The 24,928-nt window shown below is 36.7% G+C and overlaps 4 protein-coding genes and 2 long non-coding RNA genes across 7 annotated transcripts; 4 read left to right on the top strand and 2 right to left on the bottom strand.

The window, feature by feature from the left end:
• The first annotated feature begins 480 nt into the window (after nt 1-480).
• On the top strand, nt 481-8,810 carry LOC106361551 (NPC intracellular cholesterol transporter 1-like). The gene is made up of 39 exons (XM_048737896.1): nt 481-615; nt 707-765; nt 845-938; nt 1,015-1,122; nt 1,211-1,327; nt 1,409-1,559; nt 1,640-1,890; nt 1,975-2,160; nt 2,362-2,417; nt 2,525-2,642; nt 2,759-2,842; nt 2,935-3,030; nt 3,140-3,241; nt 3,390-3,458; nt 3,551-3,646; nt 3,721-3,828; nt 3,905-4,018; nt 4,110-4,193; nt 4,420-4,548; nt 4,640-4,838; nt 4,908-5,051; nt 5,137-5,174; nt 5,314-5,397; nt 5,595-5,663; nt 5,758-5,834; nt 5,926-5,995; nt 6,201-6,350; nt 6,546-6,611; nt 6,676-6,820; nt 6,923-6,987; nt 7,074-7,139; nt 7,272-7,365; nt 7,457-7,493; nt 7,584-7,641; nt 7,748-7,858; nt 7,992-8,059; nt 8,188-8,254; nt 8,340-8,408; nt 8,538-8,810. Exons 1-39 carry the CDS (start codon nt 568-570, stop codon nt 8,631-8,633), a joined length of 3,843 nt encoding a protein of 1,280 aa, XP_048593853.1. The 5' UTR covers nt 481-567; the 3' UTR covers nt 8,634-8,810.
• A 5-nt stretch (nt 8,811-8,815) lies between these two features.
• LOC106361553 lies at nt 8,816-10,657 on the bottom strand. The gene is made up of 2 exons (XM_022690132.2): nt 9,131-10,657; nt 8,816-9,036 (listed from the first exon to the last, which is right to left on the bottom strand). The coding sequence occupies exons 1-2, from the start codon at nt 9,431-9,433 to the stop codon at nt 8,947-8,949; spliced, it is 393 nt and encodes a 130-aa protein (XP_022545853.2). The 5' UTR covers nt 9,434-10,657; the 3' UTR covers nt 8,816-8,946.
• A 368-nt stretch (nt 10,658-11,025) lies between these two features.
• Nucleotides 11,026-11,812, top strand: LOC111208259. Its single transcript, XR_007315428.1, has 3 exons — nt 11,026-11,270; nt 11,359-11,585; nt 11,703-11,812. It is a non-coding gene; the product is annotated as an uncharacterized LOC111208259 (long non-coding RNA).
• A 103-nt stretch (nt 11,813-11,915) lies between these two features.
• Nucleotides 11,916-12,670, top strand: LOC106407616. The gene is made up of 3 exons (XR_007315427.1): nt 11,916-12,037; nt 12,135-12,210; nt 12,423-12,670. It is a non-coding gene; the product is annotated as an uncharacterized LOC106407616 (long non-coding RNA).
• A 3,638-nt stretch (nt 12,671-16,308) lies between these two features.
• LOC106361554 (protein transport protein SEC23-like) lies at nt 16,309-21,382 on the top strand. Its single transcript, XM_013801314.3, has 12 exons — nt 16,309-17,288; nt 17,361-17,534; nt 17,633-17,794; nt 17,973-18,115; nt 18,312-18,387; nt 18,476-18,645; nt 18,768-18,849; nt 19,524-19,601; nt 19,938-20,099; nt 20,184-20,447; nt 20,726-20,830; nt 20,945-21,382. Exons 1-12 carry the CDS (start codon nt 16,518-16,520, stop codon nt 21,089-21,091), a joined length of 2,334 nt encoding a protein of 777 aa, XP_013656768.2. The 5' UTR covers nt 16,309-16,517; the 3' UTR covers nt 21,092-21,382.
• A 610-nt stretch (nt 21,383-21,992) lies between these two features.
• LOC106361555 (histidine--tRNA ligase, chloroplastic/mitochondrial) lies at nt 21,993-24,496 on the bottom strand. 2 transcript variants are annotated; one of them, XM_013801315.3, is made up of 10 exons: nt 24,158-24,492; nt 23,988-24,083; nt 23,828-23,916; nt 23,608-23,737; nt 23,422-23,514; nt 23,202-23,276; nt 22,997-23,114; nt 22,775-22,917; nt 22,559-22,687; nt 21,993-22,451 (listed from the first exon to the last, which is right to left on the bottom strand). In XM_013801315.3, exons 1-10 carry the CDS (start codon nt 24,443-24,445, stop codon nt 22,149-22,151), a joined length of 1,464 nt encoding a protein of 487 aa, XP_013656769.2. In that variant the 5' UTR covers nt 24,446-24,492; the 3' UTR covers nt 21,993-22,148. The 2 variants fall into 2 exon arrangements, 1 of the variants encoding a protein (XP_013656769.2); XR_002653629.2 differs by having other exon boundaries at nt 22,331-22,451; nt 22,789-22,917; nt 24,158-24,496.
• Between the last annotated feature and the right edge of the window lie 432 nt (nt 24,497-24,928).

Consider the following 24,928-nt stretch of genomic DNA (forward strand, 5'->3'; position numbering starts at 1 on the left):
TTTTATTAAAAATAACAATAAAATTTAATATTTTAAATAATTTTTATTAAAAATAATAAATATTAATCTATTTATAATTAAAATTAAATTATTTTTAAAAAATTTTCCATTTAAAAATAATATTTAAAAAAAAAAATCTTTTTTTTTTAGTTTTTGCGGGTTGGCGGATACCCGCACTAAATTTTGGCTGACCCGCATCCGCCCCGCATAAAAATCACTCAATCCGCATCCGCACCCGCAAACCAAAATTTTCAAATCACTCGACCCGCACCCGCCCCGCAGCGGGTCAAATGGAGCGGGGCCCGCGGATAATGATTCATATTCCCAGCACTAAGTCAAAAGGAGTTAGTTACTTTTTTTCATCTTCTCCCCGAAATGGAAAACGGGACGCATTGCTAGCATTCAATACCAAAACGACAAAACAACCTCGAGAAAGATACTGTTACAACACGCCATCGTCGTCGTCGACAGACGCGTGTGTGAGGAGAGAGGAGCTTCTTTACTCTCCAATTCTCTCTATTTCAGTCAATCGATCAATCATCCTCTTTGAAAACCCCAACGACGGACATGGCGATCCCTCGCAAGCCGCTGCTTACGTCTCTTCTCCTTTTACAGGCAAACACCTCTCTCTCTCTCTCTTTCGTCATTGTCTTAGTATGCGACTTGTGCAGATTGATTGCATCTAAATTGCTCGTTGATGATTCAGGTGATGATCAGTTTCTCAGTTTTAGTCAGCTCCTCACTCAACTCCCACTCTGCTCCAATGTAAAATTGCTCCTTACCTACTTAAACCACACTCTTTTCTTTCCCTAAATTTTGTAAGTTTGATGTGTTGGTTTTGTAGACATTCAAATGATTACTGCGCTATGTATGACATTTGTGGTCAACGCACCGACGGCAAAGTCCTCAACTGTCCTTACGGTTCCCCTTCCGTTAAGGTATATTTAACCATTAGCTTTATTTTCTCTTCTTCTTTTGAGTTAATAATTAATATTGTTTTCGTTGTTTCCGCAGCCTGATGATCTCTTTTCCGCCAAAATACAAAGTCTCTGTCCAACCATTACTGGGAATGTCTGTTGTACAGAGACTCAGTTTGACACTTTGAGGTCTCAAGTTCAACAGGTTATTCTTCTCTCTCTCTCTCTCTTTTGTTTCGTGCTGCAATCATCTCTTCTCTTCTTATTAGAGCTTGCTATTTATCTATTTGTAGGCTGTTCCTTTTCTTGTGGGTTGTCCTGCATGCTTGAGGAACTTCTTGAACCTCTTCTGCGAGCTCTCCTGCTCTCCTAATCAGTCCCTTTTCATCAATGTCACTTCTGTTGCTGAGGTTAGACTTTGTTTCACCAGATGATATATGGTTTAACAACATTGGCATTTGATGATGATACTTTTTGGATTTTTATTCTAGGTTGGTGGAAATTTGACTGTGGATGGTATAGACTATCACATTACTGACATGTTTGGAGAAGGCCTTTACGAGTCCTGTAAAGAGGTGAAATTTGGAACCATGAACACACGTGCCATCAATTTCGTCGGTGGTGGCGCTCAAAACTTCAGAGGTGCTCCTCCCCAGTCTGTTTCAAGGACTTCTTCTATGCACGTTCTATCCTTGTTTTCATCTTTACTTCTGCTTTTTCAGAGTGGTTTGCGTTTATCGGTCAGAAAGCACCACCTGGCTTCCCTGGTTCACCATATGCGATAAATTTTAAATCGAGTTCCCCTGAGTTATCTGCAATGGCGCCGATGAACTTATCTACTTATTCGTGTGGGGACACATCGCTTGGATGCTCTTGTGGTGACTGCCCTTCCTCACCCGCTTGCTCTAGTCCCGAACCCCTTCCTCCCCCCCATGAAGAAGACTCCTGCTCATTTCGACTCGGTCCTCTTAAGGTAAGTGTTATCAAATATATATTGTTGATTGCTCTGAGAACGTCAACGAGTTGGGATTTGATTGTATTGATTTTTCATATTCAGGTTAGATGCATTGAGTTATCTATGGCACTGTTATACATCGTGCTGGTCTCTAGCTTCTTTGGATGGGCTGTTTTCAGTCGAACTAGGGATATAACGCAGCCTGATGGTAGCTCAGAGTCACTAGTGCGTCTGTTGGAAGGAGATGGAATTAATAGTGAACTGAAGGAAAGCACACTTGGTGTCAAGGTATATTGAGTTTGTTGGCTAGAAATCGTAGTTCTTCTGTGTATATATGTATATATAACGTATAATACATGCCAGGGGAGGGGAATATAGTATATAATACATTTATACACATATGCTGAACTGTCCTTGAAGATACAAGCTGATTGGTTATTCTCTGTTTAGAGGAAAGAGCGAGTTGATAACTTGACTTCTATTTTTTAGGGGAAAAGACATGCTCACCTCTCTCCTGTTCAGAGATACATGGCAACATTTTACAAGTAAATCTCCAGGATTTTTTTCTTTATGTCGTCTAGAGTTTTCCCACAAGGTATCAAGAAAAACCAGAAACTGATGAGATGGAATTGTTTCCAATTGTTTGCCTCAGATCATACGGGTCATGGATTGCTAGAAATCCATCTCTTGTTCTTTTCATTTCAGTGGCTATAGTTCTTGCGCTGAGTTCAGGTCTCCTTCATTTTAAGGTGGAAACACGACCAGAAAAGGTATGTATTAGCTCATCCAGTACCATAGTTATACAAACTCTTTATGACATGGATTCAGCAGCAAAGCCAATGCAAAAGCTGGTACGATTGCTCATGTGAATTCCGATGTTTTGTAGCTGTGGGTAGGTCCTTCAAGCAAAGCAGCAGAAGAGAAAAAGTTCTTTGATAGCCACCTTTCACCATTCTACAGAATCGAGCAGGTATTTTCTATATTTTGCTTTTTGTGTATTCCATTTTTTAATTCAAAAATATAGACAACCTCTGTTCACAATTTCTTTGTGTGGCATGACAGCTTATCTTGGCCACTGTTCCTGATCCCAAAACTGGGAAGGCTCCTAGTATTGTGACAGAAGAAAATATTCTTTTGCTTTTTGACATACAAGAGAAGGTAACTGAAAAATTGCTGCAAACATGTAGTGTTGGTCCAAACATTTAGTGTTGGTCCAAACGAGTGTTACCCATTTGTTTGTTCTGATTTTTTCCTCCAAATATCATAGGTCGATCAAATTCGTGGAAATTATTCAGGTTCAGAGGTCCCTCTGACTGACATTTGCTTGAAGCCATTGGGAGAGGACTGCGCCACTCAGAGTATTCTACAGGTTTAGAATTTTCAAGCTTGTCACTGTTTAGATAGACAGAATACCTCCATCTGTTTTTTCTCTAACTTCTTAGACATCAAAATTCGTCTTGCAAACGGAATCGCTTCTCTACTGACATAGTGACATCCCTTTTTAATTTCGTTTACAGTATTTCAAGATGGATGTTGGAAATTACGATGAGTATGGAGGAGTTGAGCATGCTGAGTATTGTTTCCAGGTTCAGTTGTTCACTAGTTATACTGTTGAGTGTTGAGTGTCTACCTAGTGATTGAATACTGTTTTCTGATTCCTTCTCTCTTCAACTTCCAGCATTACACGTCATCAGAGTTGTGTTTGAGCGCTTTTCAGGCGCCTGTTGATCCTAGTGCAGTGTTGGGAGGATTTTCGGGGAGTAACTATTCCGAGGTAATGGTTGCGGAACTCCCTTGCTCAGAAGCTTTTGGTTGTTACCCTGACCTTAAATGAAACTGTATTTTCAGGCTACTGCGTTTGTTATAACATATCCAGTTAACAATATTGTTGGTGATTCGAGCAACGAGAACGCAAGGGCAATAGCATGGGAAAAATCGTTCATTCAATTAGCGAAGGTTTTCTCTTAAATGTCTTCAGACACTCAAAAAGCCACACGGTTGTCGTAATCGTTTGTTTACTTACACTTGCCAGGAGGAGCTGCTATATATGGTGCAATCCAATAATTTGACTCTCTCTTTTTCATCCGAAAGTTCAATAGAGGAAGAGCTGAAAAGAGAAAGCACTGCTGATGTTATAACAATAGCTGTACGATGACAAATATCTTTGAGAGTTATCTCTTACCATCTTCGTACCAAGATTTTCATGCCAGTGATCTGTTTTTGTTTTCCTTCACCAGGCAAGCTATCTGGTTATGTTTGTTTATATTTCCGTCACACTTGGAGATGCTCCGCAGCTTTGCACTTTCTTCATTTCATCAAAGGTACTTACGTCTTAATCTTCCTCTCAAATCTGGTGGGCCTTAATAGGCATTTCAGTTGTATTTGGTCACTTGAATATTCCTTTAGTCTCTGTAGAAGTGAAGTATTAAATGATGGGAATATTGGCCCATCCTAACTGAAATGATCTTAATACCAATGTTGGGGATACGAAAGTATTGTGGGTACAATCATTTTATACAGCTTACTTACTCATATCATGACTTCTAGGTCTTGCTCGGTCTTTCGGGGGTTGTGCTTGTCTTGCTTTCTGTACTTGGATCTGTTGGATTTTTCAGTGCCCTTGGAGTTAAATCCACATTGATCATAATGGAAGTCATTCCTTTCCTAGTCCTGGCTGTAAGTTCGTTTTCATCTCTGTAGCAAAAAACAGTGGAAAATTTGTTAATCTGTTGATGAATATAACAATGGGTTTTTCATAAGTTAACAGGTGGGAGTAGATAATATGTGCATATTGGTTCGTGCTGTAAAGAGACAACCTCGTGATATTTCTTTAGAGGACCGGATCAGCTCTGCACTTGTTGAAGTAGGTCCATCCATAACGTTGGCAAGTTTATCGGAAGTGTTGGCATTTGCTGTTGGAGCTTTTGTTCCAATGCCAGCATGTCGTATCTTTTCGATGTTTGCAGGTTTGTAAAATATTTGGTGCTCCCTGTGCACATTACTTGCGAGTCTGACACTGTTATATACATGTGCAGCTTTGGCTATTCTGTTGGACTTCTTTCTGCAAATCACAGCATTTGTTGCGCTAATAGTTTTTGACTGCAAAAGAGCTGCAGATAACAGAATTGATTGCTTCCCTTGCGTAAAAGTTTCTTCCTCGTCTCAAGAATCTGTTGAAGGTTACTTCTGAATTTTTTTTAAGAATTAGTGTCTTTTTCAGTGCATCATTTCCTTCAACTTAGCCGAGATGCTATGCATTTACAGGTGGAAGTGAACCTGGGTTTCTTGAGAGGTACATGAAGGTACTTTTGATGCAAGAACTGAAACACTTCCTCTTATGATTAATAGACATATAAATCATGATATGTGCAACACAGTCACGCACAAACATGTAAGCACCGTCCGCAATCTCGCTAATTCTGTAGTCTCCGTGTTCCACAGGAGGTTCATGCACCCGTTCTTGGACTTTGGGTTGTCAAAATGGTTGTTGTTGCTGTATTCTTGGCTTTTGCGCTGGCAAGCATTGTAAGTTGCTAGCCAAATTATACTCGTTGTTTTTCTTACACTTTTTGTTTATCACTTCTTTTGATATCGTGCAACACTCTACAATAAACTATATCATTTTCAGAGGGACAGGGCATGAATCATTTTGATTTTTTTCTGTGATTACGAGGTGGTATTTTATTGATCTGTTTAAAGTTCCTGTGTTTTAATTCATACAGGCCCTAAGTCCAAGGCTGGAAACTGGTTTGGAGCAGAAAATCGTTCTTCCTAGGGACTCTTACCTTCAAGTTTAGTGTGTTCCATTTTTAACTTCTCCTTTAGCTGACCTTCTATTCATCTCTTGCTCATTTCTCCAAATCACCGATTGGAATCTTTTTACAGGACTATTTCGACAGTCTCGCAGAGTACCTCAGAGTGGGACCGCCTTTGTATTTTGTAGTCAAGGATTACAATTATAGGTTCTCTATCTGATACACACACAAAAACCACTCTCTCTGTTACGATTGTCGACCTGTTTTTTAATGCACTGAAATGGATTCTTTTTGGCAGCTTGGAGTCAAGGCATACGAATCAGTTGTGCTCTATCAGCCAGTGCAATTCGAATTCCCTTTTAAATGAGGTAATATTAAAGATGTATATGCTTGAAATGATCTGCATCTTAGTCAGTAACTAAATGTGATTTATTTCTTCTAAAGTCGTCATATGAATTTTTAGAAGTTTTGTTAAAGATCACCCTCGTGGTGCCACCAAGGCCTATCACACTTAAAGGGCCACCCAAAAGGGTTCAATCCTTAACATTGTTTGTTTTCCCCACCTTCCACCAGATATCAAGAGCGTCGCAAACTCCAGAAACAAGTTACATTGCCAAACCAGCTGCGTCTTGGCTAGATGATTTTCTTGTATGGCTATCTCCAGAGGCTTTTGGCTGTTGTCGGAAGTTCACTAATGGCAGTTATTGTCCTCCAGATGACCAGGTCGGTCTTATCTCCTAGAGCTTATTGTGGAAACTACATTGATTTATCCGTTTCTCTTTTAAATCACAGAAGAAACGATACGGGTTGATAGGCTAGTTTTGATGTCTCTTTAATTGCCTTTAATCAAACATCAGTTATTTAAAGTGCAAAATGGTGTTATAGCTGCCTTCTAACTTAAATCTTCTTATGCTACAGCCACCTTGCTGCACAGCTGATGATGATATATGCAGTTTAGATGGGATCTGTAAAGACTGTACCACAGTAAGCTTCTTTCTCTCTCCCTTAACAATATCTAGAATAGATCTAATTCTTTAATCCATTGCAGTGCTTTCGACACTCAGATTTGGTTCGGGATCGCCCATCTACAGCTCAGTTCAGGGAGAAACTACCCTGGTTTCTAAATGCTTTGCCTTCGGCTGACTGTGCAAAAGGTGGTCATGGAGCTTATACGAATAGCGTGGATTTGAAAGGTACTCTACAATTTGTTTAGCTAAAATCTGTTTTCTCTTTACTTTGATTCATTTTATTTGTTTTTGGTCTTAACCTCTTTGTGGAACGCTTGATTTTTTCAGGGTATGAGACTGGTGTTATACAGGCATCTGAGTTCCGTACATACCACACTCCACTTAACTCACAAGTATGCCACTATTGATTTTGGCAAGAAACTTGCTAATGAAAACTCACAGTTGAGATATCCTGACTGTCTTTGGAAAATTTCCTCAGGGTGACTATGTTAATTCACTGCGAGCTGCTCGGGAGTTCAGTTCAAGAATATCTAATTTGTTGAAGGTTTGAATCTGGTGGTGAATTTTGCTTTAAAAAGTATAGATTAGTAGCTGCCTTTGGTTGAAGGAGGTGGTCTACCAAATGTCTATTTTCTTCTGCTAAATTTCCTATATAACAAGCCTTTATTTTATGCAGATTGAGATCTTTCCATACTCTGTGTTCTACATTTTCTTTGAGCAATATCTGAATATCTGGACCGTAGCTTTGACAAACCTCGCTATAGCACTCGGTTTGCTCCCCGTCTATCCAAAAACAGTGTTTTGAATTTTTTGCTAGCTTGTACGAAATTTACAACTATAATTCCCATATTGTTGTGGCAGGTGCTATATTTGTTGTTTGCTTATTAATCACTTCCAGGTCAGTTTTCTCTCGATAAATTATGCTAAAATTCAAATATGTGGAGATGTCTTGATGTTGGATTCTGATTATTTAACCTGTCAATTTCAGTGCCTGGAGTTCAGCCATCATTGTTCTTGTGTTAGTGATGATACTCGCTGACCTCATGGTACATGTTTTATTGACACATATCCATAGATTATTGTTTCATGCGATTCTGGAAGCTAATATGTAGCTATAGTGAAAAGATAATCATCGTTGATATGATTGAGCAGGGTGTAATGGTGGTTTTGGGAATTCAACTCAATGCGGTTTCTGTTGTGAATTTGATAATGTCAATCGGGATTGCTGTAGAATTCTGCGTGCACATATCACATGCCTTCCTGGTAAGAACATGTCACCTCCCTTTGTAACCTTCCCCCGAAAACTACACTGCATATTTTGGCTGGCTCTACAAGCCATGCCACCTTGTGTCTGAAAAATAATTGATGTTTGTTTCCTGCACTGATATAAATGCAGATGAGTAATGGGAACAGAGAACAAAGAGCGAGGAAGGCACTGGAAACCATGGGAGCTTCGGTTTTCAGGTGATGAAGCTTAAATTTTCTCCAAATATTTTTTTTTTCTTGTATGCAAAGCAGCAAAGGTGTTAGTCTAATTGGTTTGGTAGTCAAATTTGTGGGACTTAATGAATGAATATTTTACTGGGGGACAGTGGGATCACACTCACAAAACTTGTTGGAGTGATGGTGCTTTGCTTCGCACGATCGGAGATATTTGTGGTAAGGACACACCCAAATACGTTGCCTTAATGCAGTTGTTGGTCTCTTGCTTGAGTTCAAATGGATATTGTATTGGTGCATACAGGTGTATTACTTTCAAATGTACTTGGCTTTGGTTATAATCGGCTTCCTGCATGGGCTCGTTTTCTTACCTGTAAGTTAATCTGCTACCATCTATTTACTGGTCAAAGCTTGAACAGCCAAGACAATATCATCCCTATGGATTGGTTAGAGTAAGCATCTAATGGGTGATTGATTCGTGCACTCGTCGTGGGGTTTTCAGGTCATACTAAGTTTAGCCGGGCCTCCACAGATATACTTGGACACTGAGGAGGAGGAGCAGGGAAGAGACGGAGCTTCTTCTTCCCTATTGAACTGAGTAACTCGACAGACTAGGCTGAATTTAAACTTTAACATGTAATCTTATGATTCAAATAAGTCTTACACTCGGTCAAAAACACAAAAGAATCAATAGTGTATGCTCTTCTGTATCAAAGTTTAGGTAACAGTACTATGCATGTTGGTACAATATGAAGAATTGAGGTGTTTGGAGCTAGATCCTACCATTAACTATCTACTTGAGAAATAAGTTGGCTTCAGAATAGATTGTGCTTCTCACAAATTCATGATAGGTTTCAAAGGAAGCTAGTTTATGTCTAAGAATAATAAAAACCTCTGATATATAAAATTATTCACTTGACATTAACTGGATTTGACTTCGTGTATGGCTTTGGAATTTTCTTGTACTCGTACGTGCTTATGTCCACCTTCCCTTGCATAGCCTGCACAGTGAGTAACCAAAAGCCGGTCAACATTTTTAGTGTTCTTCATCAAAGCTTTTTTGTTTGTTTTTGGTATGCGTCAAGTAGAAGTGACCTTGAGCTCGTCTTGGATGGAAGTGTGTTTAGGTTGATAAGCATCGAGAGGTCCAGTTCTAGAAAGAGCCTTTCTAGTCTCAATAATTTCCCATTCCTGGTCGTCTTTGACCTTGGCGATGTCTTTACTGCCTTGGAGGAGTTGGCTAAGACCAAGGGCTCCAAAAACAGTGAGAGAGATCATGGGAAGTCCGTATCGTACAAAAGGGTGTCTCCTTCCCCACCTTTTAATCGATGATGATGGCTGCTTGAGAGTAGAAGGAGATGGCTTTTGAGTCTTTGGGCCAGTTTGGATTGTTGTCATCTTTTGGATATAGCCACAAAGCAAGGAAAATTCAAGAGTTTAAAACCTAACAGAAACTACAACAATGTAGTGGTAACTGTACATTTTTCTGATGGAATTAAGCAAGTAGAAACTGTCATGCAGGAGCAAGTCTAGATAGATAGATAGATAGAGGACCATTAACCATAGGTAAATCATGCATGGAACAGAGAGAGAAGATAATGCGAAAGCCTCATTAACCTCACATATATAAACCAAGCTATATAGTTTTTAGACCATCTTCTTCTTGTGCATTTTATAAAGATGATCTTCTCCATTATTAACCATTCAAGTAGCATTCAGCGGGAGTCGGGAGATAGCTCTTATATTCTTTTTAACTAAAACAACAAGTGCATGAAGTTACTGTGAGATGAAAACCAATGATGAACAGCTTCCACTTCTTCACGATATCCTAATCCCACACAAAACCTCATTACCTAAACAACCTTATAGACTTCTGAATCAGACCCAATCGCAAATTAAGTTAGTCAGTCTATTGAATCAAAAGCAAAAGCTCTAACACCATGAATTTTTGCATACCTTTGGACGACTTGGCCAGAGAAGAAGTGAGTTCGAAAAGATAATCGGGATTAGAGATTGAAGCTGTTATATTATACAGTCCAGTTATAACCGAATAACTTTATCTATTTTAAAATTACTTTTATTTTTTAGAAAGATTCTATAAAATTTAAAATTATAGCTTATTTAAATTTATATGACTTTGAATATTTACAAAGTAATTAGTTTCAAGACTATACACTCTTAATTTTGAATAAATCAGAGAGGTTCTTATATAAATATATATATACATCAATATTTTGGATGGTTTTGATAAAAATCAATATATTAAATTGATAGATTTTATATCTATTTAGGACTCATAAGTATTTCAGTTTGATTTGATACCAAATATCAACTCAAGTATATTAGAAACGTTTAGTATGCATAATTATTTAGATATAATTTGATTTGGTCATTGAATATCCGATTAAAAATATTTGAGAACATACCAATATCCATAAATAAAAATGTGAAAATGACGAAAATAATAGAAATGTAAAAAATTAAATAGAATTAAATGGTTATATCTATAAAACTGAGATTATTTTATAAAAGTTAAATTTAATCTGCAACTTTTATAGATCAAAATTTTTAATACTAAAGAAATAGAAAATATATAAAACTTTGTTAGAAATAACCGAAAATACATTAGAAAAACACATATCTATTAAAATTTCTTTATTTTAAAAAATAAATACACTACTGAATAAAAATAAAAAAAATCAATTCATCAAAGAAAAAAATCGACTATTAATTTATAAAACAGATATTCCAAATGCTAAAATCTGTATTTAAAAAATAAGTAACTTATTTGAAATATTTTTTTCCTAAAAAATTATCATAGTTCAGATATTAACTTGTTTTTATTTAAGAGATATCTTATACTATAAAGAAGAGCTTCACTCTCTTCTCCTCTTGCCACGTCATCAAATAGAGGGAGGAGAGAGTGACACGTGTCTACTCTAACCAAAACGCAGTGGTTCATTAAACGTCGTAATGAGTTTCGTATGTAAACGCAAATCTGTCATTATGGGCTTTAATATTGTAAAGAGTCTGGGCCCGGCGCGGAGGAGACGCTCTAACCCTAATACGCTGCAGCGAAGACACGAGGTATGTCACGCCGGCGACGTTTGCGATTTTCTCACCATCTGAAACGGTTTGAGTAAAGGCTTCGTGATTACTTCCATTGATTCGCTCTCCCACTCCGTCTTCTTCAATGCTTTTCGATCTGAGATGCTGTGTTTCAGTATAAATACATGTGAGTTTCCCTTTCGATGATCTCATCATATCTTCGTATCTCTTAAATCTCTTGCCTATATGGTCTTGCTCGGATCTCTCTTTGTCAGATGCCTCGGTGGTTCTGTGGTGATACTCTATGCCCGTGGTGGAGGTTTATTGGTCTGTTCTGGTATCTCTCTATGAAATTGGAAGCTCGAGCTGCTTCTCGCCTCTCGGTGGTGGTTTTGTGCTACCGCAAGTTTATTGCGGCGAGTAACCCTTGAAGGTGGCTTCTTTGTTTGTTTCTTTAAGGGTTTTTGGTAGCTGGTTTACTCGCTGGACTTTGCCTCATCAGGTCATTCCTATTTTCTTTTCTTTTTGTGGGTTATTTCATTATTCTTTTGAATTCTGTTGTTTATCAATTTCAGTTAAACCTCTGTATGTTTTCTTGGTGTTTTATTTATCCTTACAGGCCAGGACTGCAAATCTTCAACGGGTCAGAAGATTGTGAACTGAACCTGATCAACAAAAGCCAAGCTAATCACATGAGATCTTTTGGTCAGGGTCAACAGCTATGGCAAGTGGAATGTTTTTGCTTATAATTCCATCATATATTTTTAAATTTAAACAACAGATTGGAGACGACCTAAAACTATAAATGGAACTGTTGGTTTTGTCTTATCCTTGCAGGCTTGGATTGCAAACTTTTAAAAGAATGTTGTTCAAGCAGATGTGAAATAGAAGTATTCAGACATTTGGAGTTGTGTAGGAAGCATGTAGCTCACGATTTGTCTGTCACTTTTAAAGGTAATTATCTTGTCTCCTCTAATACATTGCAATATATGTCTCTTAATTTGCTCTAGATTAATTATTATTTGGGTCTGATTAATATTTTATTTCTTAGATTTGGTGCAGTGCTCATGAATATGTAGAACCTAATGTGGTAGTTTAGAGAGGATTCGAAAGCTTGCTTGAAAAAGGTATTTTCCAGTTTCTTAGTTTAATGCTCAAAGCTTGACCGTCTGTTGAAAATCTACAAACCCGTACAATACTCTCGCTAACATCCTTGCGCATTTTAATATGTCAAAGAAAATTGAAACCATAAACCGAGGAACCTTATGGTTTTATATGTTGAAAAAGTAACGTAACTCCTCGGTATGAAGATGTGTATAACTTTCTCTGTTTTGATTAGAGAAGCGACGATGACAACTCCGGTGCCGTCTCAGTGGCTGCTAAGGTGAAAGCTGGTGGTAGTAGCCAGGATGAAGGAGCATCTGACAAAGTGAAGAAAGCACGCAAGGCACCGCTTTCTATACTGCTTAAGTTATTTTCTAGGTTTTTTTTTCTTTTTTGGGTTTGCTTTATGAACAAGTTTGACTTTTGCTCTTGCTATTTTCTATTGATATCTAGAACATCAATTATAAATCTATTTCATTTCGGATATCATATTGCGTACTTTTCTAATATCAAAGCTTACTATGGAACGTATACGTCACTATAAAACATACAATGTATGTGTGTTGTAGGAAGCCTGAACTTGATGTATTAGCATGTCTTACTTTAAACTGCAGACCTTTGTAGATTGAGCTAAGTTTCTTAAAGGGTCAGTTTGATTGGTAAAATTATGAATCATACATTCTTCAAGTACACACTTACATGATTACTTTCGCCTAAACGCCATTTGCACTTACAATGTTAATGGTGAGAAATAGATTAAAACAAGGTTTTTCGTAAATAATTGGTCTCTTAGACCATGGATTTCTGAGTATTAATTAATATTATTTTACATTATAAAAGTCCTAGGCTGTATTAAAATTCGTTCAGCTTATTGTCAAAGTCAAAGTAGGACTACAATATATAGCTACAATAAACAACAATATATTACAATAAACAGATGTAGTTTTTTTTTATTATAATTTAAGCAATAGATGTCTTTGTCTAAAAAGTGAACAAGTAAAAAAAAAGTTAGCAATTCAAATTAAACTAAACTAATGTAATTTAATTGTAATAATGGGGATTAAAGTAAATAGCTGTAAAGTTACAGCAATACACAATATTTTGATAAGAAATAAAAAAAAAGAGCAAATAAAATAAATTAATTGCTCTCTAATAAAAAAAATACTGTTTTCTTCAAAGAATCATAACTATGCATGGTATTATGCAAATTAGTCAACATATTTGATTCTCAATATTTAAAGAGCATATATAAGTAAATAATTCATGAAAATAATTGTTCAAATATAATATATAACCAATCTACTAAAACAAAACCAACTCAAATATTTAAGGAAGGTTATATCGAGAGCATAGCGGAAAGTTTAAATTTACATATTAATTCAAATATATAATATTTAAAGAGCATATATAAGTAAATAATTCATGAAAATAATTGTTCAAACATAATATATAACCAATCTACTAAAACAAAATCAACTCAAATATTTAAGGAAGCTTGCATGCTGAGCTTAGCGGAAAGTTTAAATTTATATATTAACTCAAATATAGAAGTAATTGAGTATACATTCAGATCAATTACTTCTATTAATGTAAAAAGAAATATATATCTAAAAAGACAAAATGATGTGTACAGTCTGATAAAAAAAAAACCAAGCTTACATCTTCTAAAATTCGTTTGTGATATGATTGGTTTGAGAACAAAATGATGTGTACTGTCCTTACTGCTTCTAATTTATTCCAAGCCATGAAGGGAACATCTGCACTTTTTGTGAAATTACAGGTTTGCTTTGCTCTCCGTATTAAGACCCAAGATCAATTCAGATGTGTAATTCTGAGAGTTTTATATGGTTCTCTGCGGCAATAGATAACGTACAAGAAAATTATTTTGTCAGAGATATATACATATTTTACAATATGGAAATTGTGAATGATGTAGCCGCGATGATATAACAGTATTATATTTTTTTTTTTAACACAAACTTTGTTCATAAATGGAAACATCATAGTAAAGTAACCAAATGTACATTCTTAATACTTAAAGAGGTAAGTGCATAATTTAAATGTTATAAAGTATACAGAGGTGATAGTATAGAAAAGTTAAAGAGAATTCTATAATTTATTTGGCTCTGCACACATAATTATATATAACATGTAACTTTTAATAAATCAAATTACAAATGTTCTCATCATGTTTTTTACACCAAAACAATGAAAAGTTAATAGGACAACCTATACTAATATGAAATTTTTTTGGACCCATATATATTTTGTTTTAAGATGAAAATAATATAATTCCACACAAAAAAAAAAAGAATAGGTCAACAGAAAATTAAAAGCATATATTTTTTTTAGCCATGATTGTGAAAATATCTCAAACAAAAAATACGATTCTAAAAATAAGTAATTGTAAATAATATGATTTTTTTAAAAAATAATTCAATAGCATGAATATAATTCTGAAAATTAGAATGTATTTTACAATCACAAATATTCCGCGTGAAACAAAAAAATACGAGAAACTAACAAAATATTATAAAAATGGAATTAGTCACATAATTTTAAAAGATTTTTAAAAAGTAATTGAGAAAATATAATAAAATAGAACTAAAATAATTAATTATAAAAAATAAATGAAAATTATATTTATATAATAACACATTAAAGAAATCATATACAAATAAATGTAGTAAGTTCATGAATTTCAAAGAGAGTTTCAATATAACTAATTTAATACTGATAAAAAATTTGTAATTATAAATTTTAAATTGAAAAATAATAAAAATGATAAGATATAGGAGTATAAATGAAAGTAGAAAATATAAAATAAACCAATCAAAATATCTATATTACCAAAATAAAGAAGAACACATTTCTATTGAATCATCTCAACCATTAAAGTATAAATTTACTTAATTGCAAAAAATAGTGAAAAATCATAAAAAAAACCCATAAAATAAAGCAACCACGAAAATAATTATTCAAACCACATATATAACTAAACCTTCTCAAATAAGAACAACTATTAAACCAATTATACATACTTAACCAATGTGTTTTTCTTTATTTTTTATTTTAACTGTAACATAGAAAATTTAAAATATCTCAGAACCGTTCAGTTCAGATGAATGACAGTAAAATTCAGTGTATGAAATTAAGTAAAAAATATCTTTACTTAATCTATACAAGAATTATTATTAGGGACAAAAAACACAAATAATTTTGACTTTGAAACAAAACCGCCACAAGACTAAAACATCTTCACATATTAGCAAACAACAACTGTGGTTTGGTGAGGCAACTATCTCTATGCCATAATTTCGTTATGCACATGATAAATTAAGGAATGCATGAAATTTATTGATCGTCATGAACAGAAAACCAACATGTCTCGGGCAAACAAATAATGAGATATATCAAACGTTCCTTATGCGGCGTTTCTATATTGAAAAAGAAGTGTTATGGGACTAATATGATCTTTACAATACCACCACATCTCAATAATCTCAAAAATATATATAGTGATTGTTATTACTATGTACAAGTGCCTACACTCATCGGCCACTACTAAGTTTTCACACTTTCCAATTTCGTTGTGTTCTTATTTTGATTAGCTTTCTTTTCATTTAATTTAAAATTTTACTTTTAATAAGAAATTCAACTTCAAATAATTACCACTTCCATTCCAATAGCATGTTGAAAAACAATGACTTCAACATAAAGAGTAAATACTTTTATAACATACACAAAAAATTACCCACAATCAAATCTTTCTGAACCTAAATATTACAAACCACAAATAACACACCAAATACGGAATCAAACTTTTTGTAAAAAGAAACAACATGAAGACCATTTGAAGCCCTCGCAACATAACAATACCACAACTCTTTAATAAAGAAACAACTATTGCAAACAAGCAAAATATATTATATCATTTATAATTCTTTCTCACCTAAAACTTTCTAAAAGATAAAAATCATTATCACATACATCTCTTGCAAATATAAACCAAAAACACAATACACAAAATCATACAAAAAATAATAACCTAAATCACAAGTAAAATATATCCCGCCCGTAGGGCGGGCCAATCCTAGTATATCCATATTCCATAACAAGTAAAAGAAAAAGAAAAACTTTGACCCAAACCAAACCGGAACACAGACATCAGATCCATCATCATCATCATCATCTAGCCAATCGAATCTGACTCACGGGTTTATCACCTTCCTTCCTTCCTTCCACTCCAATCACAACTCGTAACTCCCCCTCACGCCTCTCCTCCTCAATTCAATCACCGATCCGATCCGATCCGATCCGATCCGATCCGATGGCGGAGATAGCGAACATGGATCCCGAAGGCATGGACGGAGTCCGCATGACCTGGAACGTCTGGCCCCGCACCAAGGTCGAAGCCAGCAAGTGCGTCGTCCCCCTCGCCGCCTCCATCTCCCCGATCCGCCGCCACTCCGACATCCCTTCCCTCCCCTACGCTCCCCTCAAGTGCCGCACCTGCGTCGCCGTCCTCAACGCCTTCGCTCGCGTCGATTTCGCCGCCAAGATCTGGATCTGCCCCTTCTGCTTCCAGCGCAACCCTTTCCCTCCTCACTACCACATGATCTCCGAGACTAACCTCCCCGGCGAGCTTTATCCTCAGTACACTACTGTTGAATACGCGATCCCTCCCGCCGCGGCTCAGTTCGATCCGAGATCCGGCGCTGCTGGTGCTCCGCCTCAGACGCCGCCTCCTGTTTTCGTGTTTGTTCTCGATACGTGTATGATCGAGGAGGAGTTGGGGTTCGCTAAGTCCGCGCTCAAGCAGGCGATTGGGCTGCTTCCGGAGAATGCGTTGGTTGGGTTTGTGTCTTTCGGCACGCAGGCTCATGTCCATGAATTGGGATTCTCTGAGATGTCGAAAGTTTTTGTCTTTAGAGGGAACAAAGAAGTATCCAAGGATCAGGTTTTGGATCAGTTGGGGCTTTCCTCGAGGAGAGCGCCCACTTCTGGGTTTCCTAAAGGAGCTCAGAATGGGTTCCAGAGTGCTTCTGGTGTGAACAGGTTCCTCCTGCCTGCGTCTGATTGCGAGTACACTCTTGACTTGGTAAGTAACAGTGGTGGTTTCAGCTCGAAATGATTTTATGTTGTAATTTGGATTATTTCGTGTGGTATGTAGCTTTTGGATGAGCTGCAATCAGACCAGTGGCCTGTTCAGCCAGGTCATCGTTCCCAACGATGCACAGGTGTGGCGTTGAGTGTAGCTGCTGGGTTGCTTGGAGCTTGCTTGCCTGGAACTGGGGCTAGAATCGTAGCTTTGGTCGGAGGTCCATGTACAGAGGGTCCTGGAACGGTTAGAGCTTGTTGATTTTTTCAAGTTTCATCACAACATATACTGGAGTTTGTTATATTCTGAATCAAAATGTTTCGTTCTTTTGTTTTTTTTTTCAGATTATCTCAAAGGATTTATCAGAACCTGTACGCTCCCACAAAGATTTGGATAAAGATGCTGCTCCATATTATAAAAAAGCTGTCAAGTTTTATGATAGTATTGCAAAGCAGCTGGTCGCTCAGGGTCATGTGTTGGACCTTTTCGCTTCTGCTCTTGATCAGGTATTCATGTGTCGTTATTTTTTTATTCTGCTTGATGCCCAAACTCTGATTTTGTTCTTCATATATGAGTGTGTTGTTTTTTTTTTTTGCTACGCCTGATTTCTCAAATTTGTCTGATCCTGTGTTTTTTTGATACCTAACTGTAACTGTCTTTGCTGTTGCATTTTGGTATAGTTAGGTTGGGGTTGCTGAAATGAAAGTTGCAGTTGAAAGTACCGGTGGCCTTGTTGTTCTGTCTGAAAGTTTTGGCCATTCTGTATTTAAAGATTCCTTCAAGCGGGTGTTTGAAGATGGCGAGCAGTCTCTTGGTCTCTGCTTTAAGTTAGTTTCTTCTCTGCTTCTGTGCCAACACTTTTTTATAGTTTCTTCTGTTAGTTGGTGTCGCAAGATAAGGAGTATTTTGGCAATTCAAGATCATATCTTCTGAAGCATTATACATAATATTGCTTGTGTGCTACAATAAGATATACTTTGCATCCTTTAGTATGAACTGATTACTAATTTTTTCATTTTTCAGTGGGTCGCTTGAGATAAATTGCTCAAAAGACATCAAAATTCAAGGTGTTATCGGGCCTTGCTCATCATTAGAAAAGGTTATATCTGGAGTGCTTGGGACCCTTTTTTCAAGATGTTTCGTTTGTGCTTCGTAATCTGATTTGATTTTCCTTTGGAGCCTTGCAGAAAGGTCCTAGTGTTGCCGACACAGTAATTGGAGAGGGGAATACCAATGCTTGGAAGTTATGTGGCCTCGACAAGAGCACTTGCTTGACTGTATTCTTTGATCTATCCTCAACTGGTTCAAATGCTCCTGGAACTGTAAATCCGCAGTTTTATTTGCAGTTTGTTACAAGGTATTCTGACAGCTTTTGTTTATCTCTTTGTTTCATTCATTTCTGGTTTCTTAAGCCTTTTGTCTTTCTTCACTGTGGTTTTATTCTAAGCATTGTATTTACTGTCGTTGACTGAATTGCAGTTACCAAAACCCTGAAGGTCAAACATTGATCCGGGTTACCACAATAACCAGACAGTGGGTAGATACTGCTGTGAGCACAGAGGTTCGTCGTTGTCTTGTTTTCTGCATAAATTACAACTTTATTCTCGATATCTAAAAGCAATTGTTTCTTCTTATTTACTTTGTAATCTACTAGATGTTTTCCGGTAGCTCTGTTTCTTTTTTTTTTATTGGTAGGTAACATGTTTTGAGGCTCACTCTTTCTGTTATGCTAGACCTACAAATCTGCAATCATGTTTTATTCCACACTCTGCAAATGCGCTTAACATTAGTATTGGTGTAACTAGTAAAAGCTACCTTATTGTGAATTTTGATTGATAAGCTCTAGTCTTTTAGCTTTTAATGGAACTTCTTGGAAAAGTTAGTTGGTTAAGGTCAACTTAAATACTGTTACAAAACAAAGTAGCCTGATTCCTAATACTTTTTCTATTCCTAAATATGAACCTTCCATCTGTAACCTTTTTCCCTGCTTCGCTACAATTGCATATTATGGGAATCTCAGAATTATGCTGTTTAGTGCACGATTTTGACATTTTATTCGAGTGTTGATGCAACTACCAGCTTGTTAGCCATTTTTCTCTTACATTTGATTCTTGTTACAAAATCCATGATAAGTATGGCTTCGGGTTATGTGCCATTCATGTAAATGTATTGTAGTTTTAATAGCTAAAAGCTTTCTGCCAAGCTAATTCTTTGTAACAACAACTACATTCTCAGGAACTTGTGCAAGGATTTGATCAAGAAACTGCTGCTGTGGTCATGGCAAGATTAGCTTCCTTAAAAATGGAAACAGAGGTACCTTGTATCATCTTATTATTGCTTACTACATGTGGGTTGACTTTATTTTTTTCTTGTTTCTTCTGGGGTAAAGGGTTAAGCGCATGGTGCTTTTGATGAATTTAAATTTTATGTCTCCTGGCTACATTTATTAGTAGTAGTCCAGGACCCTGTAGCATCTTTTATTTATGAGCCATAAACAAGAAATTTGTAGTATTCGTGAGGCTCTCATTAAAACTATTAAGTTATAGTTGCTATGCTTTCTGTCTTGTTGCAGTACTTCATTTAGCTTTATCTACTTGTATTTGTATGATAGTGTTGCTCATATATACAGTTTCTTATGTATTACCTCAGGAGGGATTTGATGCTACTCGATGGCTAGATCGGACTCTCATTCGCCTGTGTTCAAAATTCGGTGACTATAGAAAGGATGACCCATCCTCATTTACGCTGAATCCATATTTTTCATTGTTCCCTCAATTCATATTTAATCTGCGGAGGTCACAGTTTGTTCAGGTAGACTACTGTTATTAGATTTCATGATTTTCTGCATTGCGTATTTTGGCCTATATAGCTGAATCGTGTTTTCTTTTCTGGCAGGTCTTTAACAATAGTCCAGATGAAACTGCATATTTCCGCATGTTGCTAAACCGGGAGAATATATCAAATGCAACTGTCATGATTCAACCATCGCTGACATCATATACATTCAGTTCACCACCTCAGCCAGCTTTGCTGGACGTGGCTTCCATTGCAGCCGACAGAATTCTCCTGTTAGATGCATATTTCAGTGTTGTTGTCTTCCATGGAATGACAATTGCACAATGGCGAAACATGGGTTATCATCATCAGGCTGAACATGAGGTAACACCCGCTCTGTAATTGTAGTTGTCTGTTTAGTTGTGAAAGCACTCATCATCCAGAACCATGATTTCACACTTCCGTAGCTATAAATGATATGTTCCTTTTGAGCTCCATTGTTATAATGACATTCGCTTGGGGGTAGAAATTGAAATAGACTGAGACATCTAGTCAAGGACAAGCTATTTCCTTATAAATACAGTTGAAATAAATTTGGTTGTAGCAAGGTGGCCATGAATAATGCTGTGATATCCTAAATCACTTATGTCTTGTCGTGTCAGGCATTTGCTCAGCTATTGCAAGCTCCTCAAGAAGATTCCCAGATGATAGTCCGGGAGCGTTTCCCAGTCCCGAGATTAGTTGTGTGTGATCAACATGGATCACAGGTCAGCAACATTCTCACATTTGTTTTTGTTAGCTCGACTTTGATTGATCTGATGGTCTCGTATGATTCTTATACATTTAACTCCACACATTTTTCACATATACAAAAACTGCAGGCAAGGTTTTTATTGGCAAAGCTGAATCCATCAGCGACTTACAACAATGCAAACGAGATGTCAGCTGGGTCAGATGTAATCTTCACTGACGACGTGAGCCTTCAAGTCTTTTTTGAGCATCTTCAGAAACTGGCCGTGCAATCCTGATGAATTAGTCACAGTCAGTTCCTGTTTTTCTTTGGTCGCTTAAGTTATATTGTCTTCCATACTATGTACCCAATTTAGAGCTCTTTTTTTTTTTGTGAGATCAGCTCGTTTACTATCCTGTCTCGTTGCCATCTTGATCTCACATAAAAAGACATCTTGGAACACAAAAGTTATTTGCATTGGATTTGTCTGAAGTAGAAATAATGGCTTTTTATTGTTTTTGGATTGAAATCTTGTATGAACAATTCTATTTTCTGCATTGCATTTGGTAGTCATGGGAATTTATCGGCTCTTGCTGTGTCCTGGTTGGTTCGATTCCGAGTTTGATTACAATATTTTTGGTTATCGTTTGGTTCTGAGTTATTATTTTCTTTTACCTGAAATCACTCTTTTCGAGTCAAAGTTCTATGGTGAAGAGCCACAAAATTTATTTTAAAAATAAGGGAAATAATTGAAATAAAACAACTAAAATCATCAGTCATTGTATAACTCCAAAATTGATATCAAGTTCCATATTAAATTTTATTAAGTACCAAAGAGACAAAAGAAAACACAAAGGCTATAACTAGTAGACTAATATGGAATTAATGGAATAAAAATAATTGGAATGAGAGAAATGAAATACAACAAAAAATAGAATAAAATTCATTCTATTCATTCATAAATAAATATGTTATGAAATAAATCTTTGTATTTTATATTAGTTTTGAAATTATTGTAATGGTTATTCTATTCCATTCATAGTAAATGGTAAAAAAAAAATTGTTGAATAAATGGAATCAACCATTCTATATTATTTTATTCCAAAAAGTTGTGATCCAATTGCATCCAAAATACTTAATTTGAACTAGTTGAAACTTTACACTATTGGTTAACTCTAGTTCTAGTGAATAAATTAAACTAGAAACAAATTGAAATACATTAATTAAAGAAAGAGACTAGTAATGAGAGCAACAATTCAATGACATACAAAGATGAGATTCTTAATATAAACCTTCCACGATCAAATTAAGATTCCATCTCAACTCAATTGCTCAAAAATGGAAATTTTCATGTATTACTCCAAGTCATTGAGTTTTACTTGGAACTGCTCACCTGAAGACAAAACCTTCACCCTCACCGAACCATCTTCCCACTCTGTCTTCCCAACCAGTATCAGCCTTCTTGCGTTTATCCGAGCCGCCCTCTTGAACACCCATTTCAACGGTTTACTCTCCAATACCAAATCAACGGTTTGGCCTTTGCTTCTGAGAGCGGTTGCAACAGTAGCTGCAGCTCCTTGGAGATCTTTTTCCAAAGCACACACAATGTTCTCTACCTCTTGTCCCAGTTCTGGCAACAAATTCTTCTCCTTAAGCAGCTACGTAGAAGAAGGAAATAAAGGAGTCAGATATTCTCAAGCTAAAACTGAACTTTTTTCACTGCAAATTTTGGTAATGGAAAAGCAACCGGAGACTTTAAACTTACTTCAACAATTACAGCATCTCCGAAACCAAAACCACAGGCAGGAATGTCATCGCCTCCATAAGTGGGGAGTAATCTGTCGTATCTCCCACCACCACATATAGCTCGTAGATTCCCTTTTCGATCAAATCCCTGTCAGATTTAACATTTTTTTTTCTATCAATTCCTATCACAAAAACAGTAGACCAGTATCCAATGCATCATGTCGTAAAAGCTAACCTCAAAGACAATACCAGTGTAATACGCTAGACCACGCACAACGGATGCATCAAACTGTATCCACTCTGAATAGCCAAACTTTTCAGCAAGTGAGAAGAGTTGTTTCAGATCTGCAATGGCTTCTCCAGCTCCACCAAGTACATCTGATTAACAAAAATTACATGTTTTTAACTTATTTGTAGCTAGATAGAGGTTTCAATAAGAATAGCGAGAGGAAAGTACCTTCCAGATCATCCAAGGACTTGACAGAAAGCACTTGCAATAGCTGTTCAATAGCATCTTCTGATATCCCAGTGGACCCAAGTTCCTTTTTTATCTCATCAACTGGGATCTTCTCTATCTATTTTTTTTTAACCCAGCATATAAGAGTAAGGTGACAGAACTAAAAATAGCAACAAAAAAAAACATTTAGAATTAAACAACTAACCTTGTCTATAATGATACAAACTCTGCCAAACAAGTTTTCAGGTACACCATATTTTCTGAGCATTTCTTGTAAGACCTGTACAAGGAAGAAGTTATGGATCAAGATACTACAGATGGTGCAAAATAACGTAATATCATGTTTGTCACTGCAAGTAAATCACATTCCTTGGTTATATTAAGTGTAAAGCAAGAAACAAGAGGAAATAAACAAAAAAACATACCTTGCGGCTAGAAACTTTAAAACCAACATCTGAGGCAGTGATCCCAATTCGCTTGAAGAAGGTGACTATAGCTGAAATTAGTTCTGCTTCAGCCTAAAAAAGAAAAGGGTGAGGGGCTAATCAAGCAAGAAAATATAAGAAGGCTTTGTAAAAGCGATTACACAGCGTGAGAGAGAGAAACCATACAGTGACATGAGGGACACCAATAATATCCATATTCCACTGGTAATGCTCACGTCTCCTTCCTCTTGTCATTCTCTCGTAGCGCCAACATTGCCCAATAGCAAACCACTTCAACGGAAGGGAAACTGATTTTCTGGACCACAAAGAATATGTTGGAAGATAAAAAAAAACTATCCTCTGAAGATTCTCATTGAGAACTTAAAAAGGTAACAAATTAAATTACCCTTTCTGAATGACAAGCCTGGCTAAAGAAGGAGTAAGCTCAGGCCTCAATGCTACACGCCGTTTACCCCTATCTTCAAAGCAGTATAGCTACACAACCAACCACAACAGTCTAAGCTAATGAGACTATACTAGAAAGAGATGTGCATAAAAGATCCTACTTGGTCTCTAATCTCCTCGCCTGCTTTTCTGATGAACAAAGCTTCCGTCTCCAACACTGGATAATCCACTTCTTCATACCCAAATAACCGTGATACCTACAAAGCAGCTTTGAGTTCAAAGTTCTATCGAAGGAACAAAAAAATTCAAATTTTTGCAAATTTGAGCAAACCTCTTTGAAATGGTTGAAGAGCCAGTTGCGGAGACGCATATCCTCAGGAGCGAAATCACGAGTTCCTTTAGGTGGATTCACATCGATCTTCTGAACTTCTTCATTCTCCACCAATGGAGCTACAATCGAACCGGACCTGCCTCCGTCCGATTTCGTCGCGGCGGCGGTACATATGAGGCGCCTAGAGTTAGATAACAGGCGAGGCGAAGAAGACGAAGAAACGAGTTCGAATCGAATGGGTCTCAAGCACGAGCTCAGTCGCGTCGTCACGATTTGAATTGCTCGCATCCTTTTGGGTGGCTTTGACGGACGACGATGATAAAGAAGGAGAAGATATATAAACCAAAAACGATTTTTATTATTTAGGATATGAACCGGAATCAATTAAAGCAGATCACTAACCGGGTGCGCCGGTTACAACACCGTGTGATTTAATTCATAACTGAGCCGCTTTAACATTATTATTACCCAAAATAGCTCGGAGTAACAATGCTATAATTGGTTAACTAAACCGGAATCAGTGCTCTTTCTAACGTTTACCTGCTTTTTATTACCTTAGACGATCATTATCTGTGAAACTCTTTTGTGATCGAACCAATCGCGGGTCGCCACATGTCGATGGAACCCGCAAACAGTACAAAACTGACCCAAGACCGATTCTTAGTTTGCGATTTTGGTGACCGTTTTTTTTAGAAAAAGTGAGGCTCTACACATTAATTTCCTGCAGAAACCGGTTTTAGAAACTGCTATAATCATGCTCTTAGAAGTTCA

This window comes from Brassica napus, chromosome A8 (assembly GCF_020379485.1).
Source record: "Brassica napus cultivar Da-Ae chromosome A8, Da-Ae, whole genome shotgun sequence".
Taxonomy (NCBI): domain Eukaryota; kingdom Viridiplantae; phylum Streptophyta; class Magnoliopsida; order Brassicales; family Brassicaceae; genus Brassica; species Brassica napus.